General features: G+C 66.8%; 1 protein-coding gene across 1 annotated transcript; it reads left to right on the top strand.

Annotated features, from left to right (window-relative positions):
* The first annotated feature begins 1,201 nt into the window (after positions 1–1,201).
* Positions 1,202–17,882, top strand: FASN (fatty acid synthase). Its single transcript, XM_036268260.1, has 41 exons — positions 1,202–1,252; positions 3,167–3,301; positions 3,873–4,025; positions 5,047–5,220; positions 5,301–5,501; positions 5,603–5,725; positions 5,800–5,915; positions 5,986–6,120; positions 6,578–7,040; positions 7,120–7,307; positions 7,397–7,586; positions 7,960–8,054; positions 8,173–8,307; positions 8,392–8,595; positions 8,700–8,815; positions 9,040–9,212; positions 9,285–9,476; positions 9,555–9,635; positions 9,745–9,951; positions 10,096–10,275; positions 10,353–10,556; positions 10,916–11,214; positions 11,480–12,037; positions 12,137–12,252; positions 12,336–12,490; positions 12,603–12,806; positions 12,929–13,079; positions 13,156–13,334; positions 13,413–13,532; positions 13,679–13,801; positions 13,900–14,123; positions 14,201–14,399; positions 14,490–14,641; positions 14,725–14,816; positions 15,036–15,187; positions 15,264–15,509; positions 15,706–15,894; positions 16,205–16,435; positions 16,539–16,759; positions 16,837–16,941; positions 17,021–17,882. Exons 2-41 carry the CDS (start codon positions 3,175–3,177, stop codon positions 17,408–17,410), a joined length of 7,563 nt encoding a protein of 2,520 aa, XP_036124153.1. The 5' UTR covers positions 1,202–1,252; positions 3,167–3,174; the 3' UTR covers positions 17,411–17,882.
* Positions 17,883–20,304: the final 2,422 nt, after the last annotated feature.

The following is a 20,304-nucleotide window of genomic DNA, read 5'->3' on the forward strand; positions in this document are numbered from 1 at the left end:
GCCCGGTCCCTGTCCGTGGGAGCGCTCCGGAGCCCAGAGCGAGGCTCCGACCCGCGCAGCAGCTCCGGCTCGGCGCCCGGGGTCGGAGGAGCAGGAACAGGCCGCGGAGAGGGCCCAGGGCAGCAGCCAGGTCAGGCCTGGAGCGCTGGGCCCTCTCCGGCCGCCCTCGCGTGCACGGCGCGGGCAGCAGCCCCGGGGAGCGGCGGGCAGGGCCGAGTCCGTGAGCGTCTGAGCGGGATCCCGAGGGAGGCGAGCCGGGGGCCGCTGCGCGTGCGTGGGTGCGAGTGGCCATGTGCGCGCGCGAGTGTCGGCCCAGGGAGGCTCCTTTGTTCGCATCACCAAGTGGCGTCCGCGCAGAGCCCGCTCTCCGGATGGCCGCGCCCCCTCCACGCGGCTGGCTCCGGGGAGCCGGGATGCGCCTGCGAGGCCACTGCCGGCCCCGGAAGGGTTTCTGGGTTCCCGCGCCGGCCCCGCGAAGTGGGGCGGCCGGGCAGGAAGGACCAGGCCCGCGCGGCGCTGACCGGCAGTAACCCCGCCCGGGGCTCCTTGGCCAGGTCAACGACCGCGCTCGCCCGCGGCGGCCGGCGCGACGCCTAGGCCGGCCCATCACCCTATCGCCTAGCAACGCCCACTCGCGCGCCGCCATTGGACCGGCGCGCGCGCCCCCGGCCCCCGATTGGCCGCGGCTGCGGAACGAGCCACGCCCCAGCCGGCTCGGCGCGGCCCGGACGCGGGCTCGTGCGTCTGTCTGCCGGGGAGTCCGTCTGCCCCCCCATGTGGCCCCAGTGTAGCCCCAGTGTGACCCCCAGAGTGGCCCAAACACACCGCGTCCCGTTTCGCCCGCGCGCTGCGCACACATGGCCCCCGCGGCGCCGGGGGTGGGGGCGGCCGCAGGAGGCGTGGGCCGGGGGCGCGCCACGTGCCCTCCGGGCGGGGAACGGAAGTCGGGGCCCACCAGCCCAGCGCCCCCCGGGCGCGCCCCCGCGCAGCGTCCCGGCGCGCGGCGGGGGCGCGCGGCATCACCCCACTGGCGGCGGCGCGCTGGGTCCCGGGGCGCAGCCCCGACGCTCATTGGCCTGGGCGGCGCAGCCAAGCTGTCAGCCCATGTGGCGTGTCCGCGCGGGGACGGCCGCGGTTAAATAGAGTCGGCGCCGGCCTAGAGGGAGCCAGAGAGACGGCAGTGGTCCGGCCTCTCCTCCGCAGCCGCGCTCCATCCTCGCTCTCCGCCGCCCGCCGCCCGCGCCCACACCAGGTTCCAGCGGCGGGGCCGGGGCCGGGCCGGGGGCCGGGGGCTGGGGTCGGGGGTCGGGGGCCGGGTCGAGGGCCGGGGGCCGGGGCCGGGGCCGGGTCGGGGGTTGGGGGCCGGGGGCCGGGGGCCGGGGGCCGCGTCGGGGGTTGGGGGCCGGGTCGAGGGCCGGGGGCCGGGGCCGGGGCCGGGGCCGGGTCGGGGGTTGGGGGCCGGGGCGGCTGCCGGCCCGCATCCTCCGGCCCCGGGGCGCGCATGGTCCGCCCGTGGTGAAGAAGGGTCGCCCGCGAGGCCTCCCGGGTTCCCGGCCCGATCCCGACGGGTGTGCGAGCCGCTGCGGAGCGTGCGGGCCGGGCGGCGGGGCAGGTGGGCGATGGCGAGGGGGGCGCCGGGCAGCGCCGCGAACAGCCATTTTGGTCTCGGCGAGGCCGAGGGCGGGCAGGAGCCCCCGCTGCCCGGTGCGCGCCGGCCCCGCGCCCACAAAGGTCTCCATGGGGGCTGGGCCACTGAGCCCCTCCGCCCGCGGCATCGCCCCCTCGACTGCTGGGTAGCCCAGGCCCAGCCCGACCTTTTCAGCCAACCGGAGGGCCGGGAAGAAGGGAGGCCGGCGGCCGAGCGGCCTCGGAGCCGGGTGGGGACCGGTCTTCCCACCACGTGGGCGCCGTCCCGAGCCCCCGAACTTCAGGTGGGGGGGTGAGCGGCCCGGCCGCCTGCGGCGGCGGCGGGGCGGGGCGCCCTGCGGGGGTCTCCACCCCGCCCCCACCCCGCCCCCGCCGCACTCCGCGTGAATAGCAAGTAGAGGAAAACAGAGCCGGCGCTTTCTGAAAGCGGCCGCCGCTCTGGAGCTGGTGCCCTGGGCCGGCAAAGGGCTCTTTATTCAGCGCTGGGGGAGGGTGCTCCCTCCCTGCCGGGGCAGCGGGGCGCTAGGCCACCCAAGGAAGTCGCTGCTGTCCTGCATTCGCCTGCCCGGCTCAGAGAGACCTGGGAGGGCCGGGATCGGCGTGTGCGTGGGTCATTAGCCCCAAGAGGCCCTGGGGCCTTGGTGAAGTTGTTAGACCGACCTGGCTTTGCCCCCTTCCTCCGGCTGCACAGGATCCCCCCATCCCACACCCACAAGATGGGGGCAGGGGCCTCCCTCTGGAGATGTCTCCCGGACCTGGGTCTAGATGGTCAGGCAGGCTCCCCAAGGAAAACAGGCGGTGCCCTGCAGCCTCACCTGCGCAGGTGTATAGGTCTGGGCAGCACTTGGGTGGCACCCGCCCAGGAAAGGTTCTGCAGGTTGGCCCACCATGGGACACAGGCCGCCTTCCCCACAGAGCCCTGCCGGGTCTTGGCACCCATAATGCTCTGGCTGTCTCTTTTGGGTTCCTCCCAAGTCTTGGCAGCTCCTGGGCACCCTCAGTGGCATCATGGCATGGAGAACAGCCTGGGGTGCTGAGTACAGGGCTTCTCAGTGTCGACTGGTGTCTTCCCAACCCAAGTTTTCTTTCTCCAAACGTTGGTGCCCTCCTTTGCCTGCTTGATTCCCTGGGCCAGCTCTTAGCAGGCTGGGCAGGGTTGGGTCCTTTCTTTGGATGGCCTTCCTGGGGGCACTGCCTGCTGGGAGGTGGGCACAGGTCAGCAGGGCCATGGTGGGGTGACCCCAGGCCAGGGCCCCAGATGTGACAGGCCAGTGCCAAGGCCAAGTAAGAGGTGAGGGCCTGTCGGACCAGCGCTTACCACCCACTCCCCCCCCCACACACCCCCCCAGGACATTCATCTGGCCACGTGGCCCTTGGTCTAGGGCTTTTTGAGCTGCTCCCAGACCCACGAGTGGGCCAGCTGGAGGAGGGTGGGGCTATGGGGCTCAGGGAGCCAGGGGTTGGGGGTGCTGCGGATTATTGCCAGAGGGTTGAGCTGAGTGGTGCCCGGGCCCTGCAGACAGCAGCATGGAGGAGGTGGTGATCGCCGGCATGTCTGGGAAGCTGCCCGAGTCGGAGAACATGCAGGAGTTCTGGGCCAACCTCATCGGTGGTGTGGACATGGTGACAGACGATGACCGGCGGTGGAAGGCCGGTGAGTGGGCAGCCTGCTCAGCATGCTCGCCTCCCTGCTGCCTGGGAATGCCTGGCTCTCCTGGAGATGGAGCTCGAGTGGGTTCTGGGCTCCAGCCGCAGGAGGCCAAGGGTTGGCCCTGGTGTGCATCCTTGCCCATGTAACAGCGGAGTTAGGTGACCTGCGGGGTCCAGAGCTAGCGGGCAGGGGCAGGGCAACACCAAGAGGGTCAGCACCCTCGTCTGCCCACAGCCATCCCTGCAGAGCCCGTGGCCACTGCTGGCCCCACGTTTCTTGGCTAGCCGAGCACCGGCTCTCCGGGGAAGCTGGTTTGACGCCCTCATGGTGACTCGCGGGTGCAGAGCTGCTCTACCTGATCTCCAGGTGTGAGTCAGCCTGGCGGGGCCCAGCCCAGCGGAAGCCAGGCAGAGGGTCTGCAGGCAGGGCGGTGGGGACTGGAGGAGCCGCTTCCACCTCGTGGCCCTCTGCTCTGGGGCCACTGCCTGCCTCCAGGACGTGCCCGTCTCCCTGTGGGCCCCTCGGGGACTGTGCTGTTCCGCAGCAGGTGCCTCCCATCTGCCCATGTCTGCAGGGCTCTATGACTTGCCCAGGCGGGCTGGCAAGCTGAAGGACCTGTCCAAGTTCGATGCCACGTTCTTCGGGGTCCATGCCAAGCAGGCACACACGATGGACCCCCAACTGCGCCTGCTGCTGGAGGTGGCCTATGAGGCCATTGTGGACGGAGGTGGGTCTCCGGGGCTGCGGCACCACAAGTGTTCTCGGCTGTTTCCTTGTGAAGGGAGCACGTGTTCAGAGTAGAGCTGAGCACAGCGAGTCCAGCAGGGGGTGCTGCGCCGGGCTCTGTCTGTCCCTGGTCGGGGCTGCCAGGCCTGAGGCTTGGGAGGCGCGGGCCCTTGGGCAGGTCTGGTTTCACAACTGGCCCGGGGTGTCCTGGGCGTGCCCTGATGCCCCAGTTTTCTTGCTCTCATCAGAGGGCTGATTTTGGGGTGAGGGCCAGTTCTGTATGTAGGAGACAGTGTCCAGCCCTTGGGACTCCTACCTAGGTTGTGTCTGGCCCAAAGGTGGTTGTCTGTTGTCTTGAGGCACAGACTTGCCTTGCTGTGCCCTCCCACCCACGAGAAGGGGCGTGTGGCTGGCCCTGACGGGGAGCCTGAATGCTGTCCGCTCTTGTCTTTGGTCAGCAGGCGCACTCCCTGGGGGTGACACTGGGCAGGACAGGCCGTAGCCACGCATCTCTGGGAATAGGGGAGGCAAGCAGACCCTGGTAGCCTCCCCAGTGCCCAGGCCATACCCTGAGACCTTGGATGTGCCCTCCTGGGGCTGGCCAGGGTCCCTCCCTCTTTTAAGAGCGTGGATACTCAGCCTTTGTCATCTTCTGTCCCCTTATCTTGCCTGTCCCAGGGCAGGCCGCCCTTGGGGCTTGGGTGTTCATTGGCTCTGGGGCTCGCCAGACTCTGCCAGCGACACCAGGGGCCAGGGGAGGGGCCTGGGGACAATGCTGCCCTCTGTCTTCACCTCTGCCTGTGGCCGCTGCCAGACCCAGACCCAGACCCAGAGCTCCAAGTAGCACCACCTCCCCTGGCCCCACTGCCAGCCTTGGGTCCCCGTTTCTCGTGACCTGGTTACCTGTTCGCAGCTCCTTGGGTAGCCCTGCTTGACTGCTCTGGTCAGGCTCGGGGGGGCTCCCTCTCAGGGTCGGCAGTGGGCAGGGCGAGGCCTGGCACTCTGACCACTGCTCCCTGCAGGCATCAACCCAGCCTCGCTCCGAGGGACGAGCACTGGTGTCTGGGTGGGCGTGAGCGGCTCGGAGGCCGCTGAGGCTCTGAGCCGGGACCCTGAGACGCTCGTGGGCTACAGCATGGTGGGCTGCCAGCGAGCCATGATGGCCAACCGCCTCTCCTTCTTCTTCAACTTCAAAGGTGGGTGCTCGCTGTGGGCCGGGCCCCTTGCAGGCTTGGCGGCCCCAGGCTCACAGCCCTGCTCTGTGCCCTGGCTGCAGGGCCCAGCATGACGCTGGACACCGCCTGCTCCTCCAGCCTGATGGCCCTGCACTGCGCCGCCCAGGCCATCCGCAGCGGGGAGTGCCCTGCGGCCCTCGTGGGCGGCATCAACATCCTGCTCAAGCCCAACACCTCAGTGCAGTTCATGAAGCTCGGCATGCTCAGCCCCGAGGGCTCCTGCAAGTCCTTCGACGAGGCGGGTGAGGGCGCTGGGGGGCAGGCACAGGGCACCTCCCCCCCCGCCTCCCCACACCAGAGCAGGCGCCACCCCTGCCGCCCCTGAGCCGCCCTCTGTCCTCAGGGGATGGGTACTGTCGTTCGGAGGCTGTGGTCGCCGTCCTGCTGACCACGAAGGCCCTGGCCCGGCGGGTGTACGCCACCATCCTGAGCTCTGGCACCAACACTGACGGCTTCAAGGAGGAAGGTGGGCACTGGCTGCAGTGGTTGAGGTGCTGCTGGCGGGCAGTGGGCGGGGTGCTGACCCCTGGCTCCCCGCAGGCATCACCTTCCCCTCTGGAGAGGCCCAGGAGCAGCTCATACGCTCCCTGTACCAGCTGTCGGGGGTGTCCCCCGAGTCCCTGGAGTACGTCGAAGCCCATGGCACAGGCACCAAGGTGAGGCCCTGCCCACAGCACACACCTGGGCTGCTCTACCGCAGTCCTGACCCTCCCGTGCCCCTTGCAGGTGGGCGACCCCCAGGAGCTGAACAGCATCGACCACGCCCTGTGTGCCGCCCGCCGGGAACCCCTGCTGATCGGGTCCACCAAGTCTAACATGGGGCACCCCGAGCCTTCCTCGGGGCTGGCGGCACTGGCCAAGGTGGGGCCCTGGGCCGGGTTGGGGTGCTGTCCACTGAGGCTTGGCAGCAGGGCGTGGGCGTGGGCGAGGCACTGCTGAGCACCTTGGCTCGGGGCTGCAGGGCACAGAAGTGGCTGGAGCAGCCCCAGGCAGTTGGCTCATTCCCGTGGTCTGAGCAGCCGGTGGGGAGACAGGGCAGTGGTCACCCCCAGGATCCTGGGCACCATCCCTTGGGCTCCTAGGTGTTGGGGCTCCCTGGTCTGCAGCTCTCATGTCAGGACCTAGAGGGGGTGTGGCTGAGGGGACCTTTGTGTCCAAGCCCACGCCACTCTGGGAGGTGGTGGGGCACGGGAGGGGCATGAGGCCCAGAGAGGTCCAGAGTCTTGAGGCAGACCCTGCATGGCAGTGGGGCAGCGTGGAGCCCTGCGGCGGGCCCGTGGCTCGGCCTCGGGGTCTTCAGGCTGCACACTGCCTGCAGGTGCTGCTCTCCCTGGAGCACGGGGTCTGGGCCCCCAACCTGCACTTCCACAGCCCCAACTCCCAGATCCCGGCGCTGCGCAGCGGGCGGCTGCAGGTGGTGGACCGGCCCCTGCCCGTGCGCGGGGGCCTCGTGGCCATGAACTCCTTCGGCTTCGGCGGTTCCAACGTGCACCTCATCCTTCAGCCCAACGTGCGCCCGCCCCCGGCCCCCGCCCCCCACGCCGCCCTGCCCCGCCTGCTGCTGGCCAGCGGGCGCACCCCCGAGGCCGTGCAGGGCCTGCTGGAGCAGGGCCAGCGGCACCGCCAGAACCTCGCCTTCGTGAGCATGCTCAACGACATCGCAGCCGCTCCTGTCGCTGCCATGCCCTTCCGGGGCTGCGCCGTGCTGGGCGACGAGGACAGCGGCCAGGTGGTGCAGCCGGAGCCCGCTGGCCCGCGCCCACTCTGGTTCATCTGCTCTGGTGAGCCCTGTCCCAGGCCCTCCCTGGGCGCGGGGCAGCTGGGTTGGGTGGCACGTCCCTGAAACCTCTTGCCGCACAGGGATGGGCACACAGTGGCGTGGAATGGGGCTCAGCCTCATGCGCCTGGACGGCTTCCGAAAGTCCATCCTGCGGTCTGATGAGGTCTTGAAGCCCTTTGGCCTGCAGGTGTCAGACCTGCTGCTGAGCGAAGACGAGGCCACTTTTGACGACACCGTGCACGCCTTCGTGAGCCTGACAGCCATCCAGGTGCGTCCTCGGCCGGGCGGTGGGGAGGAGGGAGGCCTAGACCCATGGCCGGCGTCCCCAGGACTGATGTGACGTGTCTGGCTCCCTAGATTGCTCTCATAGATCTGCTGACCTCCATGGGCCTGAAGCCAGATGGCATCATTGGGCACTCGCTGGGTGAGGTGGCCTGCGGCTACGCCGACGACTGTCTCTCTCAGGAAGAGGCCGTCCTGACTGCCTACTGGAGAGGCCAGTGCATCAAGGAGGCCAACCTCCCGCCAGGGGCCATGGCGGCCGTGGGTAGGCGTTGCCCTGTGCCCTCGTACAGACACGGGGGCCTGGGGAGCTTGGGACCCAGCGCACTTGCCGATGGTTGTCAGCACAGGCCGGTGTGGTTTTTACATGAGACTGAGTTGAACCCATGGGGGCCTAGGAGCAGCCCAGGAACCTACAGGACTTTGACAGTGTTAGGGTCATTAATCCTGGCTCCCCTCTGTGGGCAAAGGAGCCTTGGGCATTGTGGCCGAGGAAGGGAGACCCGTGGGGCTGTGGGGGCAGCATCTGCTCAAGACGAAGCTGGCGGGCAAAGTGTCTCGCAGAAGCACTGCTCCCTCCGTGGCTGGCAGCGCCGAGCCTGGCATCGGCTGCTCTCTGAGGCCGTCTCTGCCCGCAGGCCTGTCCTGGGAAGAGTGCAGGCAGCGCTGCCCCCCTGGTGTTGTGCCCGCATGCCACAACTCTGAGGACACAGTGACCATCTCGGGACCTCAGGTACACACTGGCAGGCGAGGCCTGGTCCTCTAGTCCCCTTCCCGACCCTCAGGGGGAGCTCTGCACACGGACCCAGCCCAGCCCAGGACCGACGCCCTGCCCTGTCCCCACCGCCCAGGCCTCCGTGTCTGAGTTCGTGGAGCAGCTGAAGCAGGAAGGTGTGTTTGCCAAGGAGGTGCGGACGGGCGGCCTGGCCTTCCACTCCTACTTCATGGAGGGCATCGCCCCCTCGCTGCTTCGGGCACTCAAGAAGGTGGGTCGGCCACTCCTGGGGCAGCCCAGAGGGGGGGCAGTGGACCCGAGCACCCTGGCGCTGACCCAGCAGCTGTGTGCACAGGTGATCCGGGATCCTCGGCCGCGGTCCCCGCGCTGGCTCAGCACCTCCATCCCAGAGGCCGAGTGGCAAGGCAGCCTGGCCCGCACGTCCTCGGCCGAGTACAGCGTCAACAACCTCGTGAGCCCCGTGCTGTTCCAGGAGGCTCTGTGGCGTGTGCCCGAGCACGCCGTGGTGCTGGAGATCGCCCCCCACGCCCTGCTGCAGGTGCGGTCCTGGGGCGGGTCTGTGGCTCCGGGGGGCTCTGTGCCCGGGTCAGCCTCTGGGCAGGTGGGATCTACTAGGGCCCAGCGCAGCTGTGTCCCCCACAGGCTGTCCTGAAGAGGGGCCTCAAGCCCAGTTGCACCATTGTGCCGCTGATGAAGAAGGGCCATGCGGACAACCTACAGTTCTTCCTCAGCAACGTGGGCCGGCTGCACCTGGCAGGGTGGGTCTGCGCCCCGCCAGCCCCGGGGACCCCAGCTCTGCCCCCCGCTACCCCCCAGCCCCGGCTCCCCCGGCGGCCATGCTGCCCTTCCCCAGGAGGCCGGCAAGGCCACAGGGTGGTCTCCACTCCACCTTGGTGGTCTCTGGACTCAGGAGTCGGCTGGCAGTGGGTGCGACAGGGTGGTCCCAGGGCCGGGGCGCCCCTAACCACTTCCCCACCCTCAGCATTGACATCAACCCCAACGGCCTGTTCCCGCCTGTGGAGTTTCCCGCTCCCCGAGGGACCCCTCTCATCTCCCCCCACATCAAGTGGGACCACAGCCAGACCTGGGACGTGCCTGCTGCCGAGGACTTCCCCCACGGCCTCAGCTGCTCGTCTGCCACCGTCTACAACATTGGTGAGCTGGGCACGGGGGTGTGAGCTCAGCCCTCTCTCCTGAGCGTGAGCGCTGAACCCTGTGCCCATGCAGACACCAGCCCCGAGTCCCCCAACCACTACCTGCTGGACCACTGCATCGACGGCCGCGTCATCTTCCCGGCCTCCGGCTACCTGTGCCTGGCCTGGAGGACACTGGCACGCACCCTGGACCAAAGCATGGAGCACATGCCCGTGGTGTTTGAGGACGTGGCGCTGTACCAGGCCACTATCATGCCCAAGACGGGTAAGGCGGAGTGGCCGGGAGGAGCCGAGGGGAGAGCAGATGGCTGAGCCCTGCTGACCCCGGTTGTGCTGCCCACAGGGTCTGTGCAGCTGGAGCTGCGGCTCTTGGAGGCCTCCCACGCCTTCGAAGTCTCTCACAACGGCAGCCTGCTTGTGAGCGGTGAGCTGGGCGCCGAGGCTGCAGGGTCCCCGCCAGGCCTCTCTGGGTGGGCCCTCGGCCCCCAGCTCACCTCTCCCCGCCCTCGGGCCCTTCTGCCACCTGCCCATAGGGAAGGTGTACCAGTGGGAGGACCCAGACCCCAAGCTCTTCGACTACTGGGAAGGCCTGGACACTGCCGACCCCGCCGATGCTGCCGACCCCGCCGACCCCTTGGCCGCGTTCCATCTGACCCAGTCCGAGGTGTACAAGGAGCTGCGGCTGTGGGGCTTTGACTACGGCCCAAACTTCCAGAGCATCTTTCAGACCAACCTCAAAGGTGGGGCATGAGGGGGTTCTGCCTGGTGTCCAGGTGCCACATGACTGTTGTGGCCCAAACCAGGTGATGGGTAGGACATTGTAGGTCGAGGGGCCACAGGTACGTGGTGCGGGTGCCCGGCCGCTGACAGCCCCTGTGCCACAGGCAGCAAAGGCCAGCTGCTGTGGCAGGACAACTGGGTGACCTTCCTGGACGGCATGCTGCAGATGTGCATCATCAACTACAACGCCCACAGCCTGCGCCTGCCCACCCGCATTGGCACCATCCACATCGACCCTGCCTCCCACCGGCAGAAGGCGTACGCAGTGCCGGGCGAGGCCCAAGGTAGCATGGCCCCTGCACACCTGTGCGCCCTCACTGCGCCCCCTGGCGCTGCCCACGCTTACGGGGTGTCCCCACAGTGGTCGACGTGACGGTGAGCAGCTGTCTGAACAGCGCGGTGGCGGGGGGCGTCCTGATGTCCAGACAGCACAGCTCGGCAGCCCCGCGCCGGCAGCAGGACCAGTTGGCACCTGTCCTGGAGAAGTTCTGCTTCACGCCGCACGTGGAGGGCCGGTGCCTGGCGGGGAACGCGGCCCTGGAGGAGGAGCTGCAGCTGTGCTGCGGTGAGGCCCCCCAGCCCGGCCCACACAGCCCGCTGCCGGGACCTGGTCTAGCTCTGCGCCCCCCGTCTCCAGATGACAGCTCTGGTCCCTCGTCGCCCTCCCCACACCCAGCCCCTCAGGGCAGGGCAGCGGCTGGGGACCCGAGTGCACTGAACTCACTGTGGAGACCCATCCTCTGTGGGGCTCGTGTCCTATGGGGGACACAGTGCCTTCTTTCCTCAGGCCCTCGACAGTCGATGCCAGTTCTGAGCCCTGGGGGGCAGGGCTGGGCAGTAGACCCCAGGTCAGGGCCAGAGTGTCCGGGGGCCTGGGACACCAGCCCAGCTGAAGCCCCTCTCTTGTGCCCGTCCCTTCCCTAGGGTTGGCAAAGGTGCTACAGAGCAAGGTGGCCCGACAGGGGCTGAAGATGGTGGTGCCTGGGCTGGATGGGGCCCAGGCTCCCCAGAAACTGCCGCAGCAGGGCCTGGCTCAGCTGCTGGCTTCCATATGCCAGCTGGATGGGAACCTGCAGCTGGAGCTGGGCCAGGTTCTGGTCCGTGAGAGGCCCCTGCTGCATGGCGACCCTCTGCTCAACGGCCTCCTCGACTCCCCGGCGCTCAAGGCCTGTGTGGACACTGCCCTGGAGAACACAGCCAGCCTCCGGATGAAGGTGGTGGAGGTGGGTGCTGAGCAGGGCCGTCAGCGCTGTGTACTAGGTCCAGGCTGATCCAAACCTAAGGCGCCAGGGCCCCAGCTGATGGGAGGTCACCAGCTGGCCCAAGACGAGGCAACCATTTCCATTGCCCTCCCGTTCCCCCCCAGAGAAGGGGCACAGGGATGTCGCCGGAGGTGGTGGGTGGACCTTTCTGACAGACACTCCCCTGGCCTGGGTCAGGATGCCTGCCTCAGGGCAGCTGGTCTAGAAATCTGCCCCCTGCCCCCAGGTGCTGGCTGGCGATGGCCACCTGTACTCCCGCATCCCCGCACTGCTCAACATCCAGCCCATGCTGCAGCTGGACTACACGGCCACTGACCGCTACCCTCAGGCCCTGGAGTTTGCCCAGGCCAAACTGCAGCAGCATGGCGTGGTCCAGGGCCAGTGGGATCCCACAGGTCCTGCCCCCAGCAGCCTGGGTGCTGCTGACCTCCTGGTGTGCAACTGTGCGGTGGCCACCCTCAGGGACCCGGCCACGGCCCTCTGCAACATGGCAGCTGCCGTCAAGGAGGGGGGCTTCCTGCTGCTGCACACCCTGCTCAGGGGGCACCCCTTGGGGGAGATAGTCTCCTTCCTGACCTGCCCTGAGCCGCAGCCAGGCAGGCTGGGCCTCCTGAGCCAGGACGAGTGGGTGAGCCTGTTTGCTGGGGTGCCCTTGCACCTAGTGGCTGTGAAGAGGTCCTTCTACGGCTCTGTGCTCTTCCTGTGCCGCCGGCCAGCCCCGCAGGGCAGCCCCATCTTCCTGCCCGTGGAGGACACCAGCTTCCAGTGGGTGGACTCCCTCAAGGTCAGTCCCCACCGCCCCCTGCCCCAGGCCTAGCCGACTTCAACACTGCACACATGGCCCAGGGGCCCCCCAGAGACCAGCCCTTCCTTCCTCTCGCAGAACATTCTGGCTGACTCCTCTTCCCGGCCTGTGTGGCTGACAGCAGTCAGCGGCACCTCGGGCATCGTGGGCATGGTCAACTGTCTCCGCAAAGAGCCCGGCGGCCATCGGGTCCGGTGAGAGATGCCACTGAGCTGTGCGCCCCTCTCTCCACTCCTGTGCCCCCAACCAGCCCCCTCACTGATCTGGCTACCCACAGGTGCATCCTGGTGTCCAACCTCAGCAGCACGTCCCCCGTCCCCAAGGTGGACCCAGGTTCCGCAGAGCTGCAGGAGGTGCTGCAGGGGGACCTGGTGATGAACGTCTACCGCGACGGGGCCTGGGGGGCTTTCCGCCACTTCCCACTGGAGCATGGTGAGCCCCGGGCTCCTCTCTCTGCAGCTGGGCCGCTGAGCAGGGGCTGGGCCTTCCCATCCAGCCTGGGCCGTGCGCGGCCCTCTAGCAGCCCTGCTTCCTGTTCCCCCAGACCAGCCGGAGCAGCAGACAGAGCACGCTTTCATAAACGTTCTCACTCGAGGGGACCTCTCCTCCATCCGCTGGGTCTGTTCCCCGCTGCGCCACGTCTCAGTTGCCAGCCCTGGTACCCAGCTCTGTACCGTCTACTACGCCTCCCTGAATTTCCGGGACATCATGCTGGCCACGGGCAAGCTGTCCCCTGACGCCATCCCAGGTACGGGCGGCACTCGGGGGGGGGGGGGGGCAGAGCACCGGGCTTGGGGAGGTGGAGGGAGGGTCCTTGTCTGAGGTGCTCGGGATCTGGGGCCCGGTGGCTCACCCGCCGTCTGCCCCCAGGGAAGTGGGCGTCCCGAGACTGCCTGCTGGGCATGGAGTTCTCTGGCCGAGACGCCAGCGGCAGACGTGTGATGGGGCTGGTGCCCGCAGAAGGCCTGGCCACCTCCGTGCTGCTGTCCCAGGACTATCTGTGGGACGTGCCCTCCACCTGGTGAGTCACTTGGGTCTGAGCCTGGCCCCACAGACATGGCCGGGGTCGTGCCTGAGTGACGGCTCTGTGCCTGCAGGACCCTGAAGGAGGCGGCCTCAGTGCCCGTCGTCTACACCACCGCCTACTACGCACTGGTGGTACGAGGGCGCCTGCAGCGCGGGGAGACGGTGCTCATCCACTCGGGCTCAGGCGGCGTGGGCCAGGCTGCCATCGCCATCGCCCTCAGCCTGGACTGCCGCGTCTTCACCACCGTCGGTGAGCCGGCGGCCCTTGCCGAGCCTGGGCACCCGCCAGCCCTGCAGCCGGGGCTCACCATGCGCCTTTCCCCACCAGGCTCAGCCGAGAAGCGGGCATACCTCCAGGCCAGGTTCCCCCAGCTCAGTGACACCAGCTTTGCGAACTCCCGGGACACATCCTTTGAGCAGCACGTGCTTCTGCACACAGCTGGGAAGGGTTCGTGGCCCTGGGCGCCCTGCACCCCCACCCCACCTGCCCTCATCCCTCCTCCAGCCCTCCTCCAGCCCACTCCCCACTGGCCAGGCAGCGAAGGGTGCGTGCCCACCAGTGGCAGTGGCCGTGAGAACCCTGCTCCCCTCCAGGTGTGGACCTGGTCCTGAACTCCCTGTCGGAGGAGAAGCTGCAGGCCAGCGTGCGCTGCCTGGCCCAGCACGGCCGCTTCCTGGAAATCGGCAAATTCGACCTTTTCAACAACCACCCGCTGGGTGAGGCCTGGCTGCAGGCGGGTGTGGGCCAGGGGCAGGGTGCGGTCCCCGGGCAGCACGTGGGCAGAGGGGTGAGTCCTCTGCCCGCCCGCCCACAGGCATGGCCGTCTTCCTGAAGAACGTGACCTTCCACGGGATCCTGCTGGACTCGCTCTTCGAAGAGTCCAGCACTGACTGGCGGGAGGTGGCAGCACTGCTGCAGGCGGGCGTCCAGGCGGGCGTGGTGCGGCCCCTCCAGTGCACCGTGTTCCCCAAGGACCAGGTGGAGAACGCCTTCCGCTTCATGGCGCAGGGGAAGCACATCGGCAAAGTGGTGGTGCAGGTGAGGGCCCTGGGTGCCCCGGCCCGGCCCGGCCCGGCCCCTCGGACAGTGTGTGAGCCGTGCTGCTTGGGCTGCAGGTGCACGAGGAGGAGCAGGAGGCCGTGCTGCAGGGGCCCCGGCCCACCTTGACGGCCATATCCAGGACCTTCTTCCCGGCCCGTAAGAGCTACGTCATCGCCGGGGGCCTGGGCGGCTTCGGCCTTGAGCTGGCTCAGTGGCTCGTCTCGCGAGGGGCCCAGAAGCTGGTGTTGACGTCCCGCTCCGGCATCCGCACAGGTGAGCGGGGCTGAGGGCGTGGGGCAGGGCGGCGCCCGAGGCACCAGGACTAGACAGCCAGCACCCTGTCTCCCGGCCCCACTGCCCCAGGCTACCAGGCCAAGCAGGTCCGAGAGTGGAGGCACCAGGGTATACAAGTGCTAGTGTCCACCAGCAACGTCGGTGCTCTGGACGGGGCCCGGGCCCTCATCGCCGAGGCCGCCCAGCTTGGGCCTGTCGGAGGCGTCTTCAACCTGGCCATGGTGAGTGCACTGCGCAGAGAATGTGCCCCAGCCGGGTCCTCGGAGCCTGGGGCCCAGCCAGACACTGAGGATACTCTTCCCAGGTGCTAAGAGATGCTATGTTGGAGAACCAGACTCCCGAATTCTTCCAGGAGGTCAACAAGCCCAAGTACAGCGGCACCCTGAACCTGGACAGGTAGGGCGTGTGGCCCCACCGGGCATGTGGTCAACTGGCCCGGCATGTGCAGGGAGCAGCTGCCTCTCCGCTGGTCTCCTCGTGGCCACCTGCATGGTGCGCCCAGGGTCCAGGCCCTAGGCCTCTGCTGGGGACAGAACCGAGGATCCAGGGAGGCAGAGTTGGTTCAGCAGGTGGGCAGACGGGCAGCTGGCCAGGGAATGACCCAAGCACCCGCAGGGTGACCCGAGAGGCGTGCCCCGAGCTGGACTACTTTGTGGCCTTCTCCTCGGTGAGCTGCGGGCGTGGCAACGCTGGCCAGACCAACTACGGCTTCGCCAACTCCTCCATGGAGCGCATCTGCGAGAAGCGCAGGCAGGACGGCCTCCCAGGTAGGCCGTGCCCCCCCGCCCGCCTGCCACCACGACGGCCACCTGGTCGGCCCGCTCACCGTCGTCTCCCCTGCAGGCCTGGCTGTGCAGTGGGGCTCCATCGGGGACGTGGGTGTCATCTTGGAGACCATGGGCAGCAACGAGACGGTCGTCGGCGGGACGCTGCCCCAGCGCATCATCTCCTGCCTGGAAGTGCTGGACGTCTTCCTGAACCAGCCGCACCCCGTGCTGAGCAGCTTTGTGTTGGCTGACAAGGCGGCCGCCGTGCGCAGTGACGGTGACGGCCAGCAGGACCTGGTGAAGGTCGTGGCTCACATCCTGGGTGAGGGCCCATTTCCCACAGAGCGAGGCACGTGGGGTCTGTGCGGGGTGGTGAGAGCTGGTGCCGTGACTGTGGCCTGATGGTTTACGGAGAGAAGGGGCCTGACCAAGAAGCCCAGCCACCAAGGTGCCGGCGCCCACCCACTGGGCCCGCCCCATTCCCCTTCCCAAATAGCCAACCTAGCACCTCTCCCCAGGCATCCGAGACTTGGCTTCTGTCAAACTGGACAGCTCGCTGGGGGACCTGGGCCTGGACTCACTCATGGGCGTGGAGGTGCGCCAGGCGCTGGAGCGGGAGCACGACCTGATACTGTCCATGCGGGAAATCCAGCAGCTGACGCTCCGCAAGCTGCAGGAACTCTCGGTGCAGGCCAGCTCGGCCAAAGGTGGGCGTGGGGGGCGGGGGCGGGGCCGCTGGGCCCACGGGGGGTGGGGGGTGGGGGACGGCCGGCCTCTTTCTGGGTTATGGGGCATCTCAGGAGCATCACAATTCCGCCCTCAGTGCTGTTGGCCTGTGGGCAGCTAGACCCCCCCAGATCAGGGCTAGTTTATCTGGTCCTTCCCTGAGTACTCAGTGGGGCCCAGAGCCCCACACAACTCCCCACGACAGCAGTTGAGCCAGGTCTGTGTGTGTGTGGACATACACGTGGGGTGCTGTGGGCACTGGCCCGCCATGGCATCTGCTTCTCCCCACAGAGCTGGCAGCCCCCACACCCAAGGAGGACAGCCCTGCCCGGCAGCAGGCCCTACTGAACCTGAGCACCCTGTTGGTGAACCCCGAGGACCCAGTCTTGACGCGGCTCAACTCTGTGCAGAGCTCTGAGCGGCCCCTGTTCCTGGTGCACCCCATCGAGGGCTCCACGACTGTGTTCCACAGCCTGGCCACCAAGCTCAGCATCCCCACCTATGGTCTGCAGTGCACCCAGGGTGCGTCTGGGGCCTGTGGGGCGGCCCCGACCCAGCGAGGTGGGGTGGCTGCCTGTGGGGGTCCTGAGGCACCCACCCACACTGAGCCTCTGCTACTCTGCAGCCGTGCCCCTGGACAGCATCCAGAGCCTGGCTGCCTACTACATCCGGTGCATCAAGCAGGTGCAGCCGGAGGGTCCCTACCGCATCGCTGGCTACTCCTACGGGGCCTGCGTGGCCTTCGAGATGTGCTCGCAGCTGCAGGCGCAGCAGAGCCCTGCCTCCGCGCACAACAGTCTCTTCCTGTTCGACGGCTCCCACACCTACGTGCTGGCCTACACGCAGGTGAGAGCAGCTCCCCGCCAGCCGCGGCCCAGGTCCCAGATCCCCTTTTCTTCACACAGCCCCTCCTCCCCGTGCAGAATTACCGCGTCCGTGCGAAGCTGACGCCCGGCTGCGAGGCGGAGGCTGAGACCGCGGCCCTGTGCTTCTTCGTGCAGCAGTTCACAGACGCCGAGCACAGCAGGGTGGGTCCCGGGGCAGGGCCCGGGGTGGGCCTTCCCGGGGCCACAGCAGAGCCCACTCAGAGTCCTGTCCTGCCCACAGGTGCTGGAGGCACTGCTGCCGCTCCCCAGCCTGGAGGAGCGCGTGGTGGCCGCTGTGGACCTGATCGCGCAGACCCACTCGGGGCTGGACCGCCCTGCGCTCACCTTCGCAGCTCGCTCCTTCTACCAGAAGCTGCGCGCAGCTGAGCAGTACACACCTCGGGCCACCTACCATGGCAACGTGACGCTGCTCCGAACCAAGACGGGTGGCGCCTATGGCGAGGACCTTGGTGCCGACTACAACCTGTCCCAGGTGTGTGACGGCAAGGTGTCTGTGCACATCGTCGAGGGTGACCACCGCACCCTGCTGGAGGGCAGCGGCCTCGAGGCCATCCTTGGCATCATCCACAGCTCCTTGGCCGAGCCGCGCGTTAGCGTGCGGGAGGGCTAGCCTGTGCCCACCGTCCCTGGGCTGGGAGGTCCTGCCGGTGGGGCCCCAGCCTGTACCCTGAGCCACTGCCCGGGGTGGCCACTAGAAGTAGGACTGGTGCCTGACCCACCCCTGGGCACCTTCCGCGTGGCCACCTTGGCTGCCACCTCCCACACGGGTGCGGGGCCGGGACCCGCGCCGCCGACTTGGAGACCTCCCTGGTCTGTGAAGAGTCGGCCAAGCCCGGCGCAGCCCGAGCCCGGAACCACGCGGTCTGCACAGGGCATGCGCGGTCTCCACTTGGGTTCTATTTATTGCATCGCTGGGGAGCTGCCAGGGCCGTCCCTGGTGCTGCCGGGGCTGCCTGGGCCTGGCCAGCCATGACGCAGCGGGCAGTGGGGCGCCGGGCACCCCCTCTGTTCTCTGTTAGCTTTTTTCAAGAAACATGATTCACGTTGCTGCTCAGATTTTGAAACTTACTATACCTGTCAGTTCAAAGAGCCTTGTCTGGACCTGTTTCATTTTTATACCAACTTGGTAAAAGTGCTGCTTTCCTCCTGGACCCTTCACATTTAAACCCCACGAACCCCGGAGGGACCCTTCTGCCCCCGGGCCCGCCTGGTGCCCTACAGGAAGCAGGAGCCCAGGATCCACATCAGGCGCGTGGGAAGGGGTCACAGGCAGCAGTGATGGTGGGGACCCCACGCCTCTTGCCAGAGCCCCTGTTCTTCAGGGCAGCCCGGTCTGCTCCCCAGGGCACCCATGCTTGGGGGAGTTCTTCCCGCTTCCAGAACAGTCTGTCTGAGGTCAGCTGGTTGTGGGTGGGAGTCGCGTGGCAGAACACCCATGCAGCAACACCTAACGCGTCCACACGGTGTGCCAAGTCTAGTGTCAGGCTGACGGTCACAAGGGCTCGGGCAAGGGAGTGGAGGCTGGGAGGACAGGTGAGCGGGGGTTGTCCCCCTGAGCACCAAGGGGTGAGGTGAGTGCCCTGGGGTGGGGTTTCTGGGCTGACTGGATGTGAGCTGCACAGAGCTGGACCCTGGGAGGGGTGCAAGGTTTGGGACAAAAGGGGGGCTGGGGAGCAGGCCCACCTCAGCTTCCAGAAGGATGTGTGGAATCCAGACAGCAGGGCTTACGTGTTCCTAAGAAAGTTCAGTGGCATTACCTTCTGAGACAACAATTTCACTCCTGGTATGTGCCGTGCCCCAAAAGAGTTGAAAACGGGCTCAACCCCACCGCTCTAACCAGTGATCACGGCAGCACAGCCACCGGCGGGTGCGGCCCAGGTGTGCGTGGGCGGGCGTGTGCTAAAGGGTGGCGTGTCCTTGGGCCACAGGAAGGAAGTTAGTGCTGACACAGGCTGCAATGTGAATTGAGGGGAGGGCTCTCGCCCTGGCTGGTGTGGGTCAGCAGTTAGAGCTTCGGCCTGCAGACTGAAGAGTTGGGTTCGACTCCTCTTGGGCATGTACCTCAGCTGCGGCTTGGCCCTGGGCAGGTCATGTGGGAAGCAACCAGTTGGTGTGTTTCACGTTGCTGTTCTCTCTCTTCCACTCTATCTGAAGATAAAGGGGAAAAATCCTCTGATGAAGATTTTTTAAAAAGTGGAAGGATCTCTGGAGTTGGTTTCTTTTTTTTTTATTCTCACCCAAGGACATTTTTCCATCCTTTGTTCAGATAGAGTTGGTGGGGGGGAGAGATATCGACGTGAAAGGGTCACATTGAGTGGCTGCCACCCGCACGACCAACCAGGGCCGGGGACAAACTGCAACCGAGGTACATGCCCTTAGAGGGAACTGAACCCGGGTCTCTGGACCACAGGCCAGCGCTCTAACCACGAGCATACCGGCCAGGGCTGGAGTTGGTATCTTAATATCAAAGGTTACAGAGCAAACGTACATTGGGGACAGCGGGCCGTTCCAGAGAGTCCAGTGGAGATGATGACCCTGAACTTCCCGTAGTGAAACAGCTCCACACCACGAGCAAAGGCTACACAGCCGTCCTCGCCACGCCGCGCTTCAGCGTTCGCGGCTTCACTCATTTGCGGTTTTTTTCAAATATATTCGTTAAAGAGTGGATTGAGACAGTGAAAATGATACAGCACATGCTTGGTTGAGTCAATTATACACCCCTGTATTACAATCACTGTACGTAAGGGCTGTAGGCCTATGTATTCGAGCACCCAGGAATCCTTCAACGCCGGTGCAACCGCTAGAGTCTGGAACGGATTAACCGTGTTAAACGAGACCCAAAAGGAGACACGAGCAAGTCTGTCATTAAGGCTGCAGCTCCCCAGCCCTGCCCTCCGTCAGCGGTAGGAGGAGGCTGGTGGGTGAGGCTGGAGCAACTGGAGCCTCTGCAGCCCCTGTGCCCTGACGCCTGGCTCCACCCACAGCATGTGCGTCCTTCTCGCCCGGGAACAGTTACCAGGAGGGGCCACATGGAACTAGTCACTGAATTCCAAAGAACTCATCTTTTTTTTTTTTTTTTTATCACCCGAGGATATTTTTCCATTTTTTGTACAGATAGAGTGGGAGGGAGAGAGAGGAAGGGGGAGAGAGAGAGGGAAACATCGACATGAAAGGGACACATCGAGTGGCTGCCACCCACACGACCAACCAGGGCCGGGGACAAACTGCAACCAAAGTACGTGCCCTTAGCGGGAACCGAACCCGGGTCTCTCCGGACCGCAGGCCGACGCTCTAACCGCTGAGCCAAACTGGCCAGGGCTCATCTTTTTTTTTTTTTTTTATCAACGTTTTTCCATTTTTTGTTCAGAGTGGGAGGGAGAGAGAGAAACATCGACGTGAAAGGGACACATTGAGTGGTTGCCACCCACATGACCCAACCAGGCCCGGGGACACACTGTAACTGAGTACGCGCCCTTAGCGGGACCCGAACCTGGGTCTCTGGAC

The sequence above is a fragment of the Molossus molossus genome, unplaced genomic scaffold (genome assembly GCF_014108415.1).
Source record: "Molossus molossus isolate mMolMol1 unplaced genomic scaffold, mMolMol1.p scaffold_m16_p_19, whole genome shotgun sequence".
NCBI lineage: Eukaryota > Metazoa > Chordata > Mammalia > Chiroptera > Molossidae > Molossus > Molossus molossus.

Coding starts and splice junctions, on each gene's coding strand:
- FASN (XM_036268260.1), top strand. CDS start 3,175: ATGGAGGAGGTGGTGATCGCCGGCATGTCTGGGAAGCTGCCCGAGTCG. Junction 8,596..8,699: donor CCCCCCACGCCCTGCTGCAG/GTGCGGTCCTGG, acceptor TGTCCCCCACAG/GCTGTCCTGAAGAGGGGCCT. Junction 15,188..15,263: donor CAGGCAGGACGGCCTCCCAG/GTAGGCCGTGCC, acceptor TCTCCCCTGCAG/GCCTGGCTGTGCAGTGGGGC.